General features: G+C 42.3%; 1 protein-coding gene across 7 annotated transcripts in view; it reads right to left on the bottom strand.

Annotated features, from left to right (window-relative positions):
• The window catches only part of KCNC2 (potassium voltage-gated channel subfamily C member 2), a 317,994-nt gene that overhangs the window by 20,567 nt on the left and 273,625 nt on the right, over positions 1–23,802 (bottom strand). For 6 of the 7 annotated variants that reach the window (XM_075856969.1, XM_075856972.1, XM_075856968.1 and 3 more), the window contains exons 3-4: positions 18,707–19,634; positions 10,921–11,076 (exon numbers count right to left, since the gene is read on the bottom strand). In XM_075856969.1, coding sequence (XP_075713084.1) covers positions 10,921–11,076; positions 18,707–19,634 — 1,084 coding nt within the window. The remainder of the gene's footprint in view (positions 1–10,920; positions 11,077–18,706; positions 19,635–23,802) is intronic. The other variant, XM_075856970.1, reaches the window with a different exon arrangement.

Here is a 23,802-nt window from a genome sequence, read left to right on the forward strand (position 1 = left end):
TGATGATCAGTATCCATGGTCTCCCCTATGTGCACCCCCCCTAAAGCTGGTGTTCAGTAGCTGCAGTCTCTCCCATGTGGACCCTCCTTTTCAAAGCTGGTGCTTAGTACACACCGTCTCTCCTATGTGCAACCCCCTCCCCTAAGCTGGTGTTCGGTAGCTGTGGTCACTCCTATGTGCACACCCCCTCCCCTCAGCTGGTGTTCAGTAGCATGGCACACTGGGTAGTTAATCTCTGATTTATTTATTTTTTATCGGCATGCCATATTAAAAAGGTTGTTTACCTCTGATGTAACCTTATATGCGCACTCCAGTGATGGAAAAGGATTGTGCTACTGCTTCTTTTGTTGTAGAAGTTATCACTAAGTACATAAAGAGCAAAATGGTGGTATAGAGGGTAAAAAAAAACCTCTTGCATCTACTATTACTCAAAACTTAAAGCGTACCTATCATTCCAGGTGAGTTTTCAAAATAAGCCATAGTGTGTGTGTACTTGAGTAATAACAGTATTTCTAACCATAATGCTACTTGTATCCTGTTTTTTTAATAAGTCCCCCCCCCCCCATCTGTCTTCAGGCTGTATACCTAACAGTCATTTTTTTTAGCTCCCAAAAAAGCAGGCCCTATCTGCTATTATATTCTCCCACAGCCTGGAGCACTTCACCGCCTGAATACTGTGCACTATCATTTGCTCCTCCCTGAACAATGCAAATGTCTACACACACACAAATATTTTAATGCTAAGATTTTTCACTAGATTGACAGAGCAGTGCTGCTCTTGTATAGGATACTATAATTCTTACTAGAAGGTAATCTGTGTATTTGTGTATGTGCAAATATCCCCCCCCCTCGCTCTGTGTAATATAAATGATCAATGAGAAGCTCCAACAACTTTCATGCCTCATGATTGTCGTGGTTTTTCAGTGAGTGCAGAGTTTCCGAACTGTTACATAGTGACAGTGTAATAGGTATAGTGGAAAAGTGGCGCCTGATAAGTGGAGAAAGAGGCAATTTCTTTAACAAGATATATTATACAGTTCGTAATCTTTGTTTATAAGCTTTTTGGGGAGGGCTCCTTTTTCTTACTGTGTCTTATTTCTGTCTTGTTTTAAATTAGATCGGTCATGAGAATATACTGTCCTACTTAAGGGAAGCATGTTATCATAACAAGCCCACTGGGCTATTATGCCATGTGGCATAATAATGTTTTTGCTGCTTGAAATAATGGCCTTAAAACGACAACATACTGTATTTGACAGATCCGCTTGAAATTTGTATCGCCTCAATGATATAATCTACAGTGTTATAAAATATATTGGCTTTTTAACAAAGGATAATAAGAATTCTATCCTAAGGATGTGAAGTGTTTAAAAACAGTATTTAGTACTGTACAGTACATTTAATTTCAAATTAGCGGCATGTAATAGGCTATGTCTATACTTGCGTTACCTTATTTCCACCAGGTTTCTATTGCATTTTGATTGTGAGGAAAGAATAGCATGAAAAAAAGTTTGGGAGTATTTCTCTAATGCCCTAGGCTGACAAGGTTTAAGAGAGGAAGTAAGAGTACTGTAATGCTAATATGAACCAAACCTTACACATGTATCATGCTGTTAATCGAGAATATTAAAAGAAACGGCTAAATATATATTACTTAGAAAGATAAAAGTTTTCCCAATATAAAGCGTCCTTCTGTGCTTAGTGTGTGGAAAAATGTTAAGACATGGATTGTTACCACTCAGTTTAGAGTGATGGTTAGTATTTTCTGTAGTAGTATGCTTACAAGTCAATGGTTACTTACTGGTTAAATAAATGTGACTCACTAATTCTTAAGGTCATAGCATTAATATCCAAGCACCGATATTTGATTATCCAAAAACCTTCACTCTACTTTTAGGATATAATCTTTAGCTAACGCAACAGCTTTTAAGATGGCCATACATATCCAAGTATTTTGGCGATCAGCTCACAACCTAACCAACACCTCCCCAATGCTAGCCCAAAGTCTCCAGAGGTGTCTCTACCAGTAGCTTATATAACGGTTCTCACCGTTGCTTATAACCCAGGGCAACGCTTGGCACAGCGGGTTTAGAGGCAGGATTTAGAGGCAGTCAGATGAGTAGGCCAGAAGTCAGGACAGGCAGCAGACGTCATAATGGGTATGGATAGAAATAGGTCAAGGCAGGTCGGCAGGCAAGGATAGTACAAGTTCAGGCAGAGGTCACAACGGGAAATCCAGACAAAGGCAGAAGACAAGGTAACAGGGAAACTGGGTACAGGGAAGCTCACAGGGATAACTTGGTTGAAAAAGCAAGGATCTGAGGGAGGAGGATCCTTAAATAGGAAGTTTTAGGATTTTGGCATGTGCTGGCTGTTTAAGAAGGGAAGAGTCAATGCACGCGCCCTCTAGTGGCTGCAGCCGCACATTGTGGATGACGGCCATGGAGGGAGGTGAGAGATGCAGTTACCTGACAATGCCCAGAGCCTGCAGAGCGTCCAGATCAGGTGAGTGGAGCTTGGGACGAGCATGAGGGAATGGAGGGTACAGGAACCAAAGCAGAGGCTGTGGAAGCAACGGGGAACGGCACGACAACCATTACAGTACCCCCCGCCCTTTACGACCCCTCTTTTTTGGCTTGCTTGGGAACCTCCGCTCAAAGTCCTTGATGAGAGCTGGGGCGTTGACATTCCCCACGGGCTCCCATGATCTCTCCTCAGGACCATAATCCTTCCAGTCCACCAGGTACCACAATCTCTTTAATTTCAAACTCGGCATCAGCCGCACGAGCAGGATGGACAGGAACCTTTTTGGAAAATTGGTTTCAGAAGGGGAAATGTGGAAAGAATTAGAGATTTTCAGAGACTGAGGAAGGCAAAGTCTGAAAGTTACTGGATTAATCTGTTCTGTTAACTCATAAGGACCCAGAAAATGAGGAGCCAGTTTGTAACAAGGGGTCTTCAGTCGTATGTACCGGGTGGACAGGCAGGTTTTATCCCAAGGAAAGAGCTGCGGCGGTATCCTGCGTTTTTTATCCGCGTTTCTCTTGAACCTGGCTACGGCTTTGTGGATGGAGTCTTGGCCTCCTGCCATATATGTACAAAGTCACGGTGGACCATGTTAGCAGCTGGAACCTCAGAAGGTACAGAAACTGGTAGAGGTATTCCTGGGTGCTGGCCATACACCAAAAAGAAAGGTGAAGAGCGGGTAGATTTCCCCGTATGGTGGTTGTAGGCAAATTCGGCCCATGGAAGTAGACTTGCCCAGTCGTCTTGTGGAGACACAAAATTCCTGAGGAAACTTTCAAGTATTTGATTCATCCGCTCTACTTGACCATTGGATTGAGGGTGGTAAGTGGAAGAGAAGTCAAGTCTGACCTCCAGCAGTTTGCACAAGGCTCTCCAGTACTTGGATGTGAACTGTACTCCCCTTTCAGAAACAATATGTTTAGGAAGACCATGAAGGCGAAAGATGTGCTTGATAAACACCATTGCCAGTCGGGAAGATAATGGAAGGCCTGATAGGGGTACAAAATGCGCCATTTTGGAAAAGCGATCCACGACTACCAAGATCACGATACACCCAGCAGAACTTGGCAGATCAGTAATGAAGTCCATGACAATGTGTGACCAGGGAGAGTCAGGCACGGGTAGAGGATGCAAAAGGCCGGCAGGTCTTAAATGAGAGACTTTATTCTGAGAGCAGGTGGAGCAGGCTGAAACAAAGTCTTTAGTATCTTGGAACACGGAAGGCCACCAGTACTGACAGCTAATCAAATTGGAAGTCTTTTTGATGCCAGGGTGCCCAGAGACCCTAGACCCCAGCGAAGAACACAATCCCTTTGTTTAGGGGGTACGTAGGTATTCCCTCTGGGAATGTGTACCACTTCAGCCGGGGCAGCAATCATAATGCATTTTGGATCTATAATGAACTGGGGACTGGGCTCTTATCTGTGGGGTCAAAAGAGCGAGATAAGGCGTCAGCCTTGGTATTCTTTCCAGCCGGTCTGTAGTGAAGATGGAAATCAAATCTGGAGAAGAATAATGCCCACCGTGCTTGGCGAGGATTCAGGCGTTTAGCAGATTGCAGGTAAAGGAGGTTTTTATGATCTGTGTAGATGATGATAGGATGCCGCACACCCTCTAGCAAATGTCTCCACTCCTCCAGGGCCAATTTAATAGCCAAAAGTTCTTTATCTCCAATACTGTAATTTTTCTCTGCAGGTGTAAATGATTTGGAGAAAAAGTCACAGGCCACAAGTCTCCCTCTACAAGTCTTTTGTGAAAGAATAGCTCTGAATCCCACAGATGAAGCATCGATCTCCAGAACAAAGGGTTTGGTGGAATCCAGTCTATGTAGGACTGAAGCAGAAGAGAAGGCAATTTTAAGAGTTTTGAATGCGGCTTCAGCCTCCGTGGTGCAGTCTTTGGCATTAACCCCCTTTTTGGTCAGTGCAGAAATAGGAGCTGTCATAGAGGAGAAGTGAGGAATAAACTGGTGGTAATAAGTTCCGAATCCCAGCAGGCGTTGGACAGCTTTGGGTCCTTGCGGACGAGGCCAGTTGAGAATTGAGGACAGCTTGGCTGGATCCATTTGAAGCCCCTGGTCGGAATTACATACCCCAGGAAAGGCAGGCTGGTTTTCTCGAAGAGGCATTTCTCCAGTTTAGCAAACAGAGAGTTCTCTCGCAGACGCTGTAACACTTGGCGCACATGCACACGATGAGTCTAAATATTGGGAGAAAATATTAAAATGTCATCTAGGTTTACCACCACACAGCTGTACAATAGATCTCGAAAAATTTCATCAACAAAGGCCTGGAAAACCGCAGGAGCGTTACTGAGTCCAAAGGGCATGACGAGGTATTAAAAATGCCCATCACGAGTGTTGAACGCGGTTTTCCATTTGTCTCCTTCGCGGACACGAATCAGGTTATAAGCTCCAGGTCTAGTTTGGTGAAAATTCTCGCCCCCTGTAAGCGGTCAAAGAGTTCAGAAATCAACGGTAACGGGTACTTGTTTTTTAACGTGATATTACTCAACCCACGGTTATCAATGCAAGGACACAGGGAGCCTTTTTTCCCCACAAAGAAAAACCCTGCGCCATCAGGAGAGGAGGACTTATGGATAAATCCTCTCTCCAGATTCTCTTGGATATACCGAGACATGGCCTCCGTTTCGGGCAAAGACAGAGGGTAGACTCTACCTCTGGGAGGCGTGCCGTTGGGAACCAGGTCTATGGCACAGTCATATGGCCTGTGAGGTGGTAGCGATTCAGCTTGTTGTTTACAGAAAACATCAGAGAAGCTTTTATATGGAGTAGGAAGTCCTGCTGAGTTAGGTTCTGTAGGCTGAGGCATGGATGGGCAAATAGGTTGTAGACAATGTTGGTGAAAGAAGTCACTCCAGCGGGTAATTTAACATACAGTCCAGTCAATAACAGGAGAGTGCTTCTGCAACCACGGTAGACCCAGTAGCAAAGGGTTCAGAGAGTTCTTTAAAATGTAGGAGATACATTCCTGGTACAGCGCCCCTGTTAACATGAAAATGGGCTCGGTGACAAGATAGATAGTCTCCTGTAGAAGCCTCCCATCCAGAGAAGCAATGGACAAAGGTTTGGTTAGTTTTTGAATTGGTTGATTTGGTAGCAATTTACCAGGGACTGGCACAGGAAATTCCTAGCGGATCCAGAATCTAGAAAGGCTTGAACGCAGAAAGTGGTTCCTGCAAAGGACAGTTTTTCCGGTATGGTTATCTTTTGAGAGGGTGGTATTCCACCTACGGTAGCTTCTCCTACTTGCCCTAGGCATTGGAGTTTTCCGGCCACACTGGACAGTCCTTGAGGAAGTGCGTTTTTCCATCACAATATAAACATAAATTCAACTTGCGTCTATTATGGCGCTCCTCAGGCGTGAGTCTTGTTCTCTCCACCTGCATGGGTTCATCCGACCGAGAGCAAGGTGAGGCAAGAAGAGGCCTTTGGAAGGTTGGTGCCAACCGTGATGTCCGATTGCCCGAGCAGATTCTTGTTGTCTCTCGCGGAAACGTATATCAATCCGATTGGCAAGAGTGATCAAGTCATCAAAGGATGGTGGACGGTCTCGGCCAGCAAGTTCATCCTTGATTCGGCCCGCCAGACCCTCCCAGTAGGTAGATACCAAAGCTTCGTTATTCCACTGGAGTTCTGTAGCCAGGGTGCGAAATTGAATTGAGTATTGGCCTACAGTGGAGGTTTCTTGCTGGAGCTTGAGAAGAGAGGACGCTGCTGAAGATGCTCGACCCGGTTCTTCAAACACCTTTTTAAATGTGGAGAGAAAGTTCTGAATATCATACATTATGGGGTCGTTTCTCTCCCACAAGGGCGATTCACAAGCCAGCACTTCGCCAGAAAGCAGGGACAGGATGTAGGCCACCTTAGCCCTGTCTGAGGAAAAATTATGTGCTATGACCTCAAAATGGATGGTGCATTGATTAACAAATCCCCTGCAGGTCTTGGGGTTACCCTCATAGCGGGCAGGCTTAGGTAAATGTAGTCCTGGACTGCAGATAGGAGCTTGTGGTGGTGGTGGCTGTATCAGAGGCGCCCGAGGCGCTAGTTCGTACAAACGAGTGGACACATTTTGCAGAAGCTTGAAAAGCTGGTCATGGCGGACTCATTGTCTTGAAAGTACCTGAGCCATATCAGCCGCGTCAGGCAGGGCTGTGTCAAGGGGATCCATGGCTTGTTCAAACTATAACGGTTCTCACTGGTTTGTTTGTGGATCCTCTGTGTCATCTGGGAGATGGTGCTTGTAACCCAGGGCAATGCTTGGCACAGTGGGTTTAGAAGCAGTCAGATGAATAGGCCAGAAGTCAGGACAGGCAGCAGACGTCGTAACGGGTATGGATAGCAATAGGTCAAGGCAGGCGGCAGGCAAGGATAGTACAAGTTCAGGCAGAGGACACAACGGGATATCCAGACAAAGGCAGAAGGCAAGGTAACAGGGAAACTGGGTACAGGGAAGCTCACAGGGATAACTTGCTTGAACAAGCAAGGATCTGAGGGGGGAGGATCTTTAAATAGGAAGTCTTAGGATTTTGGCACGTGCTGGCCCTTTAAGAAGGGAAGAGTCAGCGTGCGCACCCTCTAGTGACTGCAGCCGCACATCGTGGATGACGGCCGTGGAGGGAGGTGAGAGATGCAGTTACCTGACGACGCCCAGAGCCTGAAGAGCGTCCGGATCGGGTGAGTGGAGCTCGGGACGAGCACGAGGGAATGGAGGGTACAGGAACCAGAGCAGAGGCCATGGAAGCAGCGGTGAATGGCGCGGCAGCCGTTAAAGCTTATTTCACTCTCCCTGTGGAAAAAAACATGCACGGCCAATCCCAGAGATAGATATCTAATATTCAGCAGTTTAGGAAAGGGACTAATTACATCTTACCTATTGTCCTTCTCAATAGAAAGCAATTCAGTTCTGTTAGACACTATCTTCATAGATGAACCCTACAATCCAATTAATTTCAGAGGTGCCCTTGAGACAACCATTTTAATGCTCATGTTCGATCATAGTGCAAGCATTACTATAGAGTGTTGTACTGCTGTGCTGACAAAATAAGAGGATGTTTCCAATTTCTACTTATCTAACGTAAAAGAATGGTAGCTCAACAGCATTTACCCATTTTATACAACATCTTGTTTACTGCACTATCCAAACATAACTTGATTTGAGCAATACTCTTTCTCACAGTATACTCTACCAACCCTGCCCCAAGCCTAATATCCGAAATAAGATATCTGAGTGGGTTGGGGAAGGGGGGTTTATGGTTAAATTGGCATTATATTCTGTTTTCTTCATTCAATATTTTACAGTGCAAAATATGGTATAGCGTGTAGGTTATTTATAATATATGCAAATATACTAAAACCCTGGTTCTCTCGCTATAAATAATAATGTTAGCATGGATTCATTTATATATAAAGTGCCAAAAGTTCCAGAAATTATGCAACCAGATTGGAACATATGCTACCATATAATGAGTAAACGTTTTCTTACTATGTGATATCTATCTCGGTGGGAGATACTGTTAGGGTCCAAATGTTTACACAGCCATTTTAGCATATTTTATAGCATTACTAGGCAGTTCAGTTTTCTCACTATTGAGTTTTTCTCATCTCTGGTTAGTACACAAGCAACTGTGAATGAAGAAATATTTGGATATTAATGTTAAGACATGTAATCTCACCTTTTATTTAAAATAAATATTTTATAACTAATGAAGGCTATATTAAAGTTATTAGTTCAATAATTGGAAATTGGTAGGAACCTAATATATAGAAAATTACAATTGGAATAAAATTGTTCTTTATTTTTCACTATGTTTAGTTTCTGGCTCCTAACAACTGAAAGTACTGTAGAAAGTAGGAAAGTTCTGAGGAACTCTCTAATAACAGGTAACATAATATCAGTACAGCATTGGCACATTAGCTAAATTTTTATCTCTTTCAACCTTTATCTAATTAGAGGAAGTATTTAGACATTTCTGCTTCTGCACAACAACATATTGTGGAATAAGTTGTTTAAAAATGCACTCTATTGTGCTGCGTTCATGATGCTTGAATACAGACTAACTTGAAAAAAATGACAAGCAGAAGAATATAGTGGTGTTGTATATAGAAACCAACAAGACTGTAGTTGTAATTCTTTTTGTTGACTAATGGGAAACAGCTTTCTTTTGTGTTACTTTTCATAATTGACTCTCCAATGACCATTTTTAGTATTTTTCATGTGTATGTTAGCAATATAAGAACTATATATTAATTGTCAGGATTCATAAACTTAGTATCTTTAAGAATACAGAAGTGCATTTTTAAATATGATGTAAATTTAGCAGTGCAGGTCAACACTAAATTAAAGTTGCATGAATTTAATTCAACAAAACAAGAAAATTAAAAAATCCAAATTTGTTGAAACTAAAGTTGTCTGAAACAGCATTGCTCTTGTCTCTAGGTTGTGTCTGGCATTGCAGCTCAGACTCATACAAGTGAATGTTGCAATAATAGACACAGCGCATTTACAAGAGTGGCTCTGTTTCTGGAAAACGCAGTGTTTAACAAACTTTGCTAAAAGCATGACAACTCATAAAAACATCTTCCAATTCTACATTTCCCTTACTGTATATTTTTTATTTTTTGTTTCTAAGCAAGAAAAGATTTATTTAATTGACAATAAATCATTTTTAGCATTTCTAATTTAGCTAAACACTTTACTAATATTATCTTCTACTTATTCTTGTAGGTTTTTATAATGTCTTAAGTTCTGGAGCTATTATTACAATGTATATTGTACAATATGTTTACAGGACAATCAGACAAAAATAAATTTAAACATGAGACGCAAATGATTAAATGATCAGACTGAGCAACATACATTGCCAAGCAACTTGTCAGCAAACATCTTTGGGAGGTGAAGGAAATAAAAATAGGAGCAAAGCAGTACATTGAACACCATACAATCATTCATTGTGCATGAATATCTTAAGAGCACATTTATCAAGCGGTGGACAGGTTAGCTGTAATACGAGATATTTGGATTTCTTTGGGTACATCTGCAATTATTATTGAAATAAACATCTTAATAAGACTTCAAACTACAGGACGCACATTTTGTTTTACTAAATCTGGGAGAAATTGTGTGCAAAAAGCAGAAACTACTAAAGCTAAGGATGGGGTCCAGAACTCAGAGTGGGAAATACAGTGGTTATGAAGCCAGGGTGTCACATTGACACTAACAGGAAGCCAGGAGAGACCTATGATTTGGCATCAGATGGGTTGGAAGAGTTGAAGAAAAAAAGAGAAAGAGAAAAAAAGAGAAAGAGAAAAAAAGAGAAAGAGAAAAAAAGTTCTTGGAGTGAGAGTGACTGTCATCTTTTGGACTTCTACATTGACTTTATATTAAAACTAATGGTAGTCATTGTAGTCTAGGTGTTGTGTAATGTGTTCCATCTGAGTTTTGAGATGTGGCCAGAATGGCTTGGAGGTTCAGAAATAATTGTCATTTTATGCGCTGTATATGGCTGTCTACCCTCATTTGGATCTTGATTCTTGATTTTGTTTGCAAGTGTTTTGTTGAGTAAATTGCTATTGCCTGTTAAAAAGGATTTAAAGTATGTCAAGTAATGTCCACATAACAGGCGGCAAAAATGGCACTTGTGAATACACTGTAATTGTGTTGGTAAAACATAAGTATACAGGTTGAAAATGTCACGTTGCCCTGGCTCACTTTATTCAAATCATGTACAAATAGTAAGTATTTGCTAAACTGTACATGTCTAGAAGGTAAAGTATTAAAGTTAAAACTATTTTGAGTATCAATATTGGTCCTAATATATTTACTTTTTGTTTGGGAACACTGGCAAAAGGAAAGAACACTTCCAAGTATGGAAGGTTTGTAATGCTTTCAGTACCCAAAAGAAAATCTATAGGAATTTGCCATTTCTTATCATTATGTACATAGATTTCTGCTTCAGTAATTCACATTTGTATGTATTCTTTTTAAATCTATTTTTATAAATTAATATAAAGCTTAGCTTTGTATATGAAGCATGTGTAATATTTTTTATGCAGGGAGCTAAATAGCTCATGCTTCTAAATTCATCAGACAAGCTGTCTGCAATAAGCAATGCTTAGCCACATATCTCCAACAGCTTGATAAATAGCAAACTATATTAAGGATAGCCAGTCTTTGAACACCAGCTGGAAATTTTATTTAGCATTTCTTGTTTCATAATTTTGCATTTTTATGAAATAACCTCAGTCGGTATGAATACAATCAAATGGATTGTTAATAACTACCATAGCTGGAGTTTCAAATGTTGTCCACCTCTCCTTTATATAGTTATTTATTTCTATAATAATTGAATTGTAAGAATTTAAGAAGCCCATACCTTTCCGGATCCCTCCATCAGTATTGCACGAGTAATCACCTGCTGTCAGAAGGAAACATGTTCCTGCACTTCTGTTTTTGTCCCTGGTGCTAGATCGTCTCATCGAGTGCCTTTCTCCAGGGGATAGCGGCTGGTCACTTCCTGAACTATCCTCACCTAGTAATATTTAGGAAGGATTTGTACCAAAGAGAGAAGTTATCAAGAAATGAATGTACAAAAAAATTATGTTATTTTTAATTTATTAGAACGTGAATACCTGAAAAACACATATACACAGCAGTGCTCCTTGTGAAAAAGTATGACATTTTATTTTTGCAGGAGAACTAATTTGAAAATTTTTGATTGTGGAAGGAAACCCACAAACACAGTAGGATTTTAGAAACTCCATATAGATGTTGCCTTGTTCAGGAATTAACTGCGGTTAACCAAGTAATCTCTCCGAACGCTATTTCTGAAAAGATGATGATATTTTAAGATTTTTCCTTGATAACAATTAATTTCTCAGTTAACTTTTTTACAAGTTATTCCAAAACTATTATATTTAACTACCTTGAATTAACATTCTTAAACAGTTATTTGTTTAACATACTGAAAAATTAAGTACAAAGAATAAAAGTACATTTAATATTCTTGGTAGCAAAAAAAAACTATAATGAATCAACGGATTTTCAAGGATCTGCTAACCTTTCCCAGTTTATAAATATATATATTTTTAATTCTACAATGGAAAAGCTGGACACACATGGGCAAAGCCATCAACAAAGGGAAAAATGTGACAAGTATATGAGTATTTTATTCTAGAAATGGAAAATTTTATTAAGCTTTAATTGCAGGGGTTGGGGAGAGGGTAAAATAATGATTGGAAATATTTTCTTTACATTTATTATTATTTTTTATTAAAATTACTATAAATAAAAGTTTAAAAAACTTTATTTGACAATAGTTCTATAACTTTTACAATTCTAACATTTGTGACAATGAAAACGTTTCAATGAATGTTTGACAAATGTTTAGAAAATTTTAATCGGTGAGAAATGATTATTTTTATACCAAAGTATGGTACGCTCAGCAGTTTGTAGTGGAAAAGCCACAATGTTTGAAAATAAAATCAATGGACTCCATGTGGTCATTTACAGTGCTAAAAGCTCTACTGGATGTGCTTTTTAGTCCACCAGTGCTGAAAGCTCTACTGGATGTGATTTTTAGTCCCCCAGTGCTGGAAGCTCTACTGGATGTGCTTTTTAGTCCCCCAGTGCTGGAAGCTCTACTGGATGTGCTTTTTAGACCCCCAGTGCTGGAAGCTCTACTGGATGTGATTTTTAGACCCCCAGTGCTGGAAGCTCTACTGGATGTGCTTTTTAGTCCCCCAGTGCTGGAAGCTCTACTGGATGTGCTTTTTAGACCCCCAGTGCTGGAAGCTCTACTGGATGTGATTTTTAGTCCCCCAGTGCTGGAAGCTCTACTGGATGTGCTTTTTAGTCCCCCAGTGCTGGAAGCTCTACTGGATGTGCTTTTTAGACCCCCAGTGCTGGAAGCTCTACTGGATGTGCTTTTTAGTCCCCCAGTGCTGGAAGCTCTACTGGATGTGCTTTTTGGTTTTGACTAATAAGGGGATCCTGATTATGTAACCAACTGCAAAGCTGCATCTATGGCTGTGGCCTATGGGGTAACGTTTCACAGCGAGAAATTTTATGAAAATTGGAATGACTAAATTTGTGAAAGAGTTGAATGAGGTATTTGTCTAAAGATGCAATCTGGATAGTGTTGGAGACACAGTTAACCCCTTAGGGACCAGCCCATTTTAGGCCCTAATGACCAAGCCATTTTATTTGTTTTTCTATAGTCGCATTCAAAGAGCTATAACTTTTTTATTTTTTCGTCTACATAGCTGTATGAGGACTTGTTTTTTGCGGGATTAGTTGTACTTTTTAATAGCACAATTTTAGGGTACATATAATTTTTTTATTAACTTTTATTAACTTTTTTGGGGGGATTATAAAAAAAACCTGAAATTCCACCATTGTTCTATGCGTTTATAAATTGACGCCATTCACTGTGCGGCGTAAATAACATGTTACCTTTATTCTATGGGTCAGTACGATTACGGCGATACCACATATGTAGAGGTTTTTTATGTTTTACGACTTTTGCACAATAAAAACACTTTTGAACTAAAATAATTTGTTTTTGCATCGTCGCTTTCCAAGAGCCGTGACTTTTTGATTTTTCCATCAATGTAGTGATTTTTTTGGCTTGTTTTCTGTGGGACGAGACGTAGTTTTGATTGGTACTGTTTTGGGGTGCATGGCACTTATTGATTCATTTTTATTATGACTTTTTTGGGGGGCAATGGAAAAAAATTGCAATTTCGCCATTGTTTTTTGCGTTTTTTTTTTATGGTATTCACCTTGCGGTTTAAATTACATATTAACTTTATTAAAAGAGTCATTATGGTCGCGGTGATACCATATATGTGTACTTTTATTTATTTTTTACACTTTTACTAAATAAAACCACTTTTTATGGAAAAAAAATGGGTTTATTTATTTTTTTACTGTCATTTTTATTAATAAGCTTTATTTCACATTTATTATTTATTTCATTAGTCACACTAGGGGACTTTACTGTGCGATCTTCAGATCGCTGCTATGATGCTTTGGTATACTTCGTATACCAGAGCATTATTGCCTGTCTGTGTAAATCTGACAGGCAATCTGTTAGGACGTGCCTCCGGCGCGTCCTAATAGGCATATGTCCAGGGCAGACCTGGGGGCTTTTATCAAGCCCCCGGCTGCCATGACAACCCATCGGAGACCCGCGATTGCATTTGCGGGCCGCCGATGGGTGACAGAGGGAGCGCACTCCCTCTGTAAACAAGTTAAATGCCGCGGTCGCTATTGACGGTGGCATTTAACGTGTTAAACGGCCGCGATCGAAGTAAACTTCGATTGCGGGCATTGGAGCAGGAGCTCAGCTGTCATCAGACAGCTGAGCCCCTGCTCCAGCCTGCACGGGAGACCCGTGCAGGACTTAGATTAGGCTCACGTGAAAAGGCGTCAGCCTAGCCTAAGGCCCCTTAGTGACGAACGTGAAAAGGCGTATTGTTGGTCACTAAGGGGTTAATAGAATTCTCTATTTATCAATACACATTTTATTACACAGCTGTCAAGTGTTTTCTTGAATTGTACAGTTTAGACTTTTAAGTTTAGTTTCTTGTTTAAAAATTGTCGTTTTTCAATTTATTTTTTGTTGACATGCATTGCAATTGTGACCCATTATACCACAGTTTATGGCCTCGGATACATAGTTACATATGGATCCAAAATAATAAGGAAATACCTCTTTCATAGGGACCAGAGTAGGTAGGACAAAGCTTGTTACAATAAGTGTATGTTCATACGCTAGCTGGCTTTTACGGCTGAAATGACAGCCTGTTTTCAGAAGAAAACAGCTGCGTCGTTTCAGCCGTAAATGCTCCTCCTCGTAATATACGAGGCGTCTGTGACGCTCGTATATCTTGAGCTGCTCTTCATTGAGTTCAATGAAGAACGGCTCAAATTACGTTGCAAAGAAGTGCCCTGCACTTCTTTGCCGAGGCAGTCAATTTACGCGTCATCGTTTGACAGCTGTCAAACGACGACGCGTAAATTACAGGTCGTCTACACAATACGTCGGCAAACCCATTCAAATGAATGGGCAGATGTTTGCCGACATATTGTAGCCCTATTTTCAGACGTAAAACGAGGCATAATACGCCTCGTTTACGTCTGAAAATAGGTCGTGTGAACCCAGCCTAATAATTAAAAAACACAAGTAGTTGATTGGACTACAATACTGCCAATCTTAAAACATGTATGGCTTTTACAGAGGGCATATTATTGCCAGGATGTACAATAATAATAGGTATAATGGTGAGCAGACAAAGTATACATACAATTGTAAAAGTCTGCAAAGTTGATATTCAGCTCTGTAACTGAGTGGAACAAATCCATTGATCCAGAAATAACGATGTATCAGTATCAGATTTCAGCAAAGGAAGGCTGGAATTTTAAAGATGAAGGGGGCACTAACTTAAAATCAGCCAGAGAAAAGGCAAATTTATACTCATGCCATCCAAATATTTTTTCATATTATTTATTGTATGTGTGTATTAAAAGTATAAAATTAGTAGTACAATACCATGTATATGATTTCACTATACTCTACTGTATATTTAAATGAAAGCTCAATAGCAGCAGTTAAGGTGGAAAACAGTAAAATAAATGCATATCACGAATATTTAGAATTGGTTCTTTAAACTCTATGGTATTTTCCTTTGTCCTAAATTCCTTGGTTTCACTATTAACATCAGTTGTTAACACATAGTATGCAGGGATAAGTAATATTTCTCTAACATACAGTGCATTATATTAGGGATATAATGACAGAAGAGAAGTTTTAGGCCTCATTCACACAACAGGGTCCGAGTGTCGGCCGGGAAAATCGGCCGTTTTTGGACGATTTTCCCGGCCGGTTTGCATCCGGTTTGCATCCGTTCCGATTCCGTTCCGGTCCGAGTTGCCGTTTTTACCGGCCGATTCGGACCCGATTTGCATCCGTTTTTTTCCCTGTCCGTTTTAAAATCGGATGAATTTCATTTAAATTTGTTGCCACACACAGCCCTTTGTAGATAATGCCACAGCCCCCCTGGTAGGTAATGCCACCCAGCCCCCTGTAGGTGATGCCACCCAGCCCCCTGTAGGTGATGCCACACAGCCCCCTGCAGGCGATGCCACACAGCCCCCTGTAGGTAATGCCACCCAGCCCCCTGTAGGTAATGCCACCCAGCCCCCTGTAGGTGATGCCACCAAGTCCCCTGTAGGTGATGCCACCAAGCCCCCTGTAGGTGAAACCACCAAGCCCCCTGTAGGCGATGCCACCAAGCCCCTTGTAGGCGATGCCACACAGCCACCTGTAGGTGATGCCACCCACCCTGCCCCCTGTAGGTGATGCCACCCACCCTGCCCCCTGTAGGTGATGCCACCCTGCCCCCTGTAGGTGATGCCACCCTGCCCCCTGTAGGCGATGCCACCCTGCCCCCTGTAGGCGATGCCACACAGCCCCTGTAGGCGATGCCACACAGCCCCCTGTAGGCGATGCCACCCTGCCCCCTGTAGGCAATGCCACCCTGCCCCCTGTAGGTAATGCCACCCAGCCCGCTGTAGGTAATGCCACCCAGCCCCCTGTAGGTAATGCCACCAAGCCCCCTGTAGGTGATGCCACCAAGTCCCCTGTAGGTGATGCCACCAAGCCCCCTGTAGGTGATGCCACCAAGCCCCCTGTAGGCGATGCCACCAAGCCCCTTGTAGGCGATGCCACCAAGCCCCCTGTAGGCGATGTCACCAAGCCCCCTGTAGGCGATGCCACACAGCCACCTGTAGGTGATGCCACACAGCCACCTGTAGGCGATGCCACACAGCCCCCTGTAGGTGATGCCACCCACCCTGCCCCCTGTAGGTGATGCCACCCACCCTGCCCCCTGTAGGTGATGCCACCCTGCCCCCTGTAGGTGATGCCACCCTGCCCCCTGTAGTTGATGCCACCCTGCCCCCTGTAGGCGATGCCACACAGCCCCCTGTAGGCGATGCCACACAGCCCCCTGTAGGCGATGCCACCCTGCCCCCTGTAGGCAATGCCACCCTGCCCCCTGTAGGTGATGCCACCCTGCCCCCTGTAGGTGATGCCACCCTGCCCCCTGTAGTTGATGCCACCCTGCCCCCTGTAGGCGATGCCACACAGCCCCCTGTAGGCGATGCCACACAGCCCCCTGTAGGCGATGCCACCCTGCCCCCTGTAGGCAATGCCACCCTGCCCCCTGTAGGTGATACCACCATGCCCCCTGTAGGTGATGCCACCCAGCCCCCTGTAGGTGATGCCACCCTGCCCCCTGTAGGTGATGCCACCCACCTTGCCCCCTGTAGGTGATGCCACACAGCCCCCTGTAGGTGATGCCACACAGCCCCCTGCAGGCGATGCCACCCAGCCCCTGTAGGATTACCACCCTGTCCCCTGTAGGTAATGCCACCCAGCTCCCTGTAGGTAATGCCACCCAGCCCCCTGTAGGTAATGCCACCCAGCCCCCTGTAGGTAATGCCACCAAGTCCCCTGTAGGTGATGCCACCCTGCCCCCTGTAGGTGATGCCACCCAGCCCCCTGTTGGTGATGCCACCCAGCCCCCTGTATGTGATGCCACCCACACTGCCCCCTGTAGGTGATGCCACCCACCCTGCCCCCTGTAGCTGATGCCACCCTGCCCCCTGTAGGTGATGCCACCCTGCCCCCTGTAGGCGATGCCACACAGCCCCCTATAGGCGATGCCACACAGCCCCCTGTAGGCGATGCCACCCTGCCCCCTGTAGGTGATGCCACCATGCCCCCTGTAGGTGATGCCACCCAGCCCCCTGTAGGTGATGCCACCCACCCTGCCCCCTGTAGGTGATGCCACCCTGCCCCCTCTAGGTGATGCCACCAAGTCCCCTGTAGGTGATGCCACCCTGCCCCCTGTAGGTTGCACCCATCCCCCCCCTTCCAGGAGAAGTCACTGACTAAAATGTCCATATATGGACAGTGTAGTCACTGACTTCTCCTGAAGAGGAATTCCCTGCCACAGGTCGGGAATTCTGCTTCAGTAGTGAGTGACGTCACCGTGTCCATATATGGACAGTGTAGTCACTCACTTCTCCTGTAGCGGAATCCCCGGCCATAGAGTCGGGGATTCCGCTGCAGAAGTGAGTGACTTCGCTGTGTCCATATATGGACAGTGTAGTCACTCACTTCTCCTGTAGCGGAATCCCCGGCCATAGAGTCGGGGATTCCGCTGCAGAAGTGCGTGACTTCGCTGTGTCCATATATGGACAGTGTAGTCACTCACTTCTGTAGCGAAATCCCCGGCCATAGAGTCGGGGATTCCGCTGCAGAAGTGAGTGACTTCGCTGTGTCCATATATGGACAGTGTAGTCACTCACTTCTCCTGTAGCGAAATCCCCGGCCATAGAGTCGGGGATTCCGCTGCAGAAGTGAGTGACTTCGCTGTGTCCATATATGGACAGTGTAGTCACTCACTTCTCCTGTAGCGAAATCCCCGGCCATAGAGTCGGGGATTCCGCTGCAGAAGTGAGTGACTTCGCTGTCTCCATATATGGACAGTGTAGTCACGCACTTCTCCTGTAGCGGAATCCCCAATCCCCGGCCGGGGATTGGGGATTCCGACTCCTACAGCGAGCAATAAAAGACCCTCCTTCTCCTCCGCACATGCACTCTGCACTGTGAGGAGGAGGAGAGAGAGTGCGCGAGCGACGGTAGACCCGGCCATCACTCGGGACACATTCCGGTGATGGCCGTGTATTACCCGGCCCCATAGACTTCTATGGGAGCCGGGCGGCCCGTCACCCGGCCGAAAATAGAGCATGTCCTATTTTTTGACGGCCGGTTTTCCCGGCCGTCAAAAAATCGGTCGTGTGAATAGCCTCATTAGGGGTCTATTATTCCTAATGCAGCCGGGTGCCGGCCGATTTATGAATGGCTGGCACCCGGCCGGGAAACCCTGTCGTGTGAATCCCGCCTTAGTTTTCTTATGCATCTACTTCTGTGCAGTGAGATTTTGTATGGTTGTACACTTGTACCAAATATTTACATCATGTTTTTAACATACAACTTTTTGAAATGCTATGAAGATCCTACATGGAATTCCATACTAAGTAAAGCAGTAGTTGCTCTCGATGTATCTGTTATTGTTCTTCTACTATACCTGACATGTTGTGTTCCATCAACCGGTTGTCTTTACCAAGGCAGGCATCCACCTGTGGGCTATTGCATCCTATATTAAGATCCATCTTGCAGAACGTTGGAGAGCCAGCCTGAGGTCCATGGGGGATGTATTTCTTTCTTTTTCTTGGAAGCTTCTGTTTTGCCATAGCAAGGGAGTAGTACATTCCAAAATTGTTAACAATGACTGGAACAGGCATTGCAATTGTAAGTACACCAGCCAATGCACATAGTGCTCCTACTAACATCCCTGACCAAGTCTGAGGATACATGTCACCATACCCCAATGTAGTCATAGTAACCACGGCCCACCAGAAACCAATTGGAATATTTTTAAATTGGGTATGCTTGCTTGCTGATGGATCATTTGGACTGGCACCTATTCTTTCAGCATAGTAGATCATTGTGGCAAATATTAAGACTCCTAGTGCCAAAAATATTATGAGAAGCAAAAATTCATTAGTACTAGCTCGAAGAGTGTGCCCCAGCACTCTTAGTCCTACAAAATGGCGGGTTAGCTTAAAAATTCGGAGGATGCGGACAAATCTCACAACCCTGAGAAATCCTAATACATCCTTAGCAGCTTTGGAGGAAAGTCCACTTAGTCCAACTTCCAAGTAAAATGGCAATATAGCCACAAAATCTATAATGTTTAGTAGATTTCTGATAAATTCAAGTTTGTCAGGGCAGAAAGTGACACGTACTAAAAATTCAAATGTAAACCAAACCACACAAACTCCTTCAACATATGTCAATGCAGGGTCAGTCTCAATCTCAATTAACGACACCATTTCTGTGCCATTATTCACAGTTTCAGTTTTATTGATGATGGAATTAAATGCTTCATGAGTCTCCAGACAAAACGTTGTTATAGATACCAAGATGAAGAACAAGGAAGCAAAGGCGATGAACTGTAAGAAAGATAAAAAAAAACAACAAGATACAATTAGAGTATATTACACAAGTCAAGTGTTATTTTCACAAAAAAATTGTTTTATACACAAATGATGGACTACTATGATTAAATATAATATATACCAATTATATGGCACAATAGCAGCAAGGCACAAGAAGGTGTTTACATTCCAGTTAAAATCTCAAAGACTTTATTATTATACCTTCCTAAATTAATTGAGTTCATTGGATTATTTATCCATTTTAATGCTCTTATATCCTGACATCATAAAAAGAGATACAAAGGGTCATCAGACACAGTTCATTGGTGTACCTTGAACATTATAGAAGACGTCAAACTAAAATGTAAAAATTGCCATATGCCAGTGTGAAAGTGAGTAAATGTGTTTTATGTGACTCCATTTTGAAAGTATGATCATGTGACTCCATCTTGCATGGAGCATCCATTTCATATCTTAAAGAATCCATTTTGTGTTTGAAGAATCATCTGTTTCTTTAACTCCTTCCCGCTGCAACTTTTGACCTTCCTGACAGAGCCTTATTTTTCAAATCTGACGTGTCACTTTATGTGGTAATAACTTTGGAATACTTTGATCTATCCAAGAGATTCTGAGATTGTTTTCTTGTGACACATTGTACTGTAAGTTAGTGGTAAAATTTGGTCGATACATTCAGTATTTATTTGTGAAAAACACCAAAATGTAGTGAAAAATTGCAAAAAATTAGCATTTTTCTAAGTTTAAATGTATCTGTTTGTAAAAAAAAATTGTAATACTACACAAAATGGTTACTAATTAACATTTCCCATATGTCTACTTTAGATTGGCATCATTTTTGAACATCCTTTTATTTTTTTAGGACGTTACAAGGCTTAGAACTTTAGCAGAAATTTCTCACATTTTCAAGAAAATTTCAAAAGGCTATTTTTACAGGGACCAGTTCAGATCTGAAGTGGCTTTGAGGGGCCCATACAATACAAACCCCCATAAGTCATCCCATTTTAAAAACGGCACCCCTCAAAGTATTCAAAACAGCATTTAGAAAGTTTCTTAACCCTTTAGGCGTTTCACAAGAATTAAAGCAAAGTAGAGGTGAAATTTAAAAAATTTATTTTTTTTGCAGAAATTCATATTTAATCAACACAGAAGGTTTTGCCAGAGAAACCCAACTCAATATTTATTGCCCAGATTCTGCAACTTTTAGAAATATAACAAATGTGGCCCTAGTGTGCTAATGGACTGAAGCACAAGCCTCCGAAGCATATTTTAGGCACCATTCAGTATTGAAAAGCTCTTGTGATGCCAAAGCAAAGGAAAAACCTCAAGAAAGACCCCATTTTGGAAACTACACCCCACAAAGAATTCATCTAGGGGTGTAGGGAGCATTTTGACCCCACAGGTATTTCATAGATTTTATTAGAATTTGGATATGAAAATGAAAATTTTTATATTTTTCCAATAAAATGTAGTTTTAGCTAAAGAAAATCAAAGTCCACAACGAATAAAGAAAAAAAAGCCCCCTATCATTTGTAAAGCAACTTCTCTGGAATAAGGAAATATCCCATATGTGGGCACAAACTGCTGTTTTGGCACACGGCAGGGCTCAAAAGAGAATGAGCGCCATTTGGCTTTTGGAGCGCGGATTTTGCTGGATTGGTTTCTTGGCACATGTCGTGTTTGCAAAGCCCCTAAGGTACCAGTTCAGTGGAAACTACCCAAAAGTGACTCTATTTATGAAACTACACCCCTTGAGGAATTAATCTAGGGGTGTAGTGAGCATTTTGACTACACAGGTGTTTCATATATTTTATTAGAATTGGGCAGTGAAAATTAAAAAAAAAACTTTTTTACAATAAGACGTAGCTTTAGCTCCAAATTTTTTATTTTCTCAACAAATAAAGGAGAAAAAGCACTCCAACATTTGTAAAGCAATTTCTCCCAAGTAGGGCAATATCTCATACGTTGTCATAAACTGCTGTTTGGGAACACAGTAGGGCTACGAAGGGAAGGAGCGGCATTTGACTTTTGGAGTGCAGATTTTGCTGGATTGGTTTCTGGGCACTATGTCGCATTTGCAAAGCCCCTGTGGGACCAAAACAGTGGAAACCCAACAGAAGTGACCCCACTTTGGAAACGACATCCCTCAAGGTATTCACCTAGGGGTGTAGTGAGCTTTTGCCAACATAACAAGACAGCTCTCTAATTATTATACTGTGTTTCCCGGTTTTTGAAACACCCTACATGTGACCCTAATCTTTTGCCTGCACATTCGACCAGGCTCAGTAGTGAAAGAGTACCAAGTGAAATAGAGGCCTAATTTGGCAATTTATAAAGTATTGGTTCACAATTACAAATCAGGCTCTGATGTGAAATAATAAAAGGAACCCCTGAGAAGTGATCCCATTTTCGAAACTACATTCCTCAAGGCATTTATTAAGGGGTGTAGTGAGCATTTCCACCCCATATGTCTTTTTTCCATAAATGAATGTGCTGCGGATGGTGAAAAGTAAAAATTAAAATTTTTCCCTAGATATGCCATTTCAGTGGCAAATATGTCATACCCAACTTGTGCCACTGGAGACACACACCCCAAAAATTGTTCAAAGGGTTCTCCCGGGTATAGCGATGCCATATATGTGGAAGTAAACAGCTGTTTATGCCCACTGTAGGGCCCAGAAGAGAAGGAGCGCCATTTGGCTTTTGGTGCGTGGATTTTGCTTGGTAGTAGTTTTGTTTGAGTATTGCTGGTGTTTTCAATTATAATGTGGGGGTACATGTAAGCTGGGCAGAGTACATCAGGGGCATAGTCAGGTAGTATAATAATGGGGTACAAAAAACAAACAATAAAATAATCCATAGATGTGTGTTACGCTGTGAAGCAATCCTTTCTGCACAGGCCAGTGCAAAAAACATGAATTCTGGCATAGTTTTTTTAGATTTTTTTTTTTATACAGCGTTCACCATGCGCTATAAATTACATGTTAACTTTATTCTACGGGTCAGTCCGATTCCGAAGCTACCAACTTTTCCTATTTTTTGCTTTTTACGTACCGTGCTCCCATACTTTATATGGGTGCACGGCCCACAAATGTGGGTGGATATTCGCGGCCATCAGCGGATTGGCCTGCCCATAATCACGAACTGTGATTATGGGCATGGTCATTTACACTATTTTCTCTAACTGCCCTTAGAAAGGCTGAAGAATACAGACTTGGTTTACTAATTAACCTACAAACATCCTTAAAAGTTTAAGATATTTTTTCTGTCATCAAAAATAAATTCTTCCCTTTCATAATTCTCTTTTTTCTTGAAGATCAAGAAGATTAAAAAAAAAAAAAAGAGTGAATGCTTTGAGCAAGGTCTGTTTGAGAATCCTTCTATTGTATTTTCTGATTTTTTTAACTTTTTAATGTTAATTATATTAAATCCACTAAATATGATGGAGTTATTTCTTGAAAGACAATAAATTTTGAGCTGTAATTGAAATAACTCAATAATGCACCAGGTGTAGTAGGACACCAATCCTTCCTTCAAATGAAAGCTCTGCAAAAGAACCATGAAACTACCAGGAAAAACCCATCCGGATTTATTATCGACTTTAACACGCTCGGTAATATTTACATTTATTTTTTGTTTTCGATCAACATGACACATAATATATGATAAAAGGGAATATTTTTGTAAAGAAAAAAACAATTGTTACGTTCTTTTTTGTATACAAGTGGAGTTATTTTTTTAATCAACTGGGACATAATTGAAAATAGGGTCATTAACCCCTTAACGACCGGCGTATAGTGTTTTTACGTCGGCCGTTCAGGGTAGTTCTTCTGAAGCGCCGCCTTTTCACGTCGGGGCTTCAGGGCAACGATCAGAGGCTAGTAGCAGTGTTCTACCGATCATATTTAACCCCTCAGATGCGGCGCTCAATAGCGAGCGCCGGATGTGATGGATTTTAGAGGGGGGACTCCCTCTCTCATCCCACTGGCATCCCTGCGTGCATCGCGGGGTGCCGATGGGTTCTATGGCAGCCTGGGGGCCTAACAAAGGCCCCCTGGTCTGCCTTTAGTGATTGCCTATTCGGCTATGCCAGAGGCATGACCTAACAGGTGCCTGTCAGTTTTACACTGACCGGCAATAATACACTGCAATACCGAATTATTACTGT

This window comes from Rhinoderma darwinii, chromosome 3, assembly GCF_050947455.1.
Source record: "Rhinoderma darwinii isolate aRhiDar2 chromosome 3, aRhiDar2.hap1, whole genome shotgun sequence".
NCBI classification, from domain to species: Eukaryota; Metazoa; Chordata; class Amphibia; order Anura; family Rhinodermatidae; genus Rhinoderma; species Rhinoderma darwinii.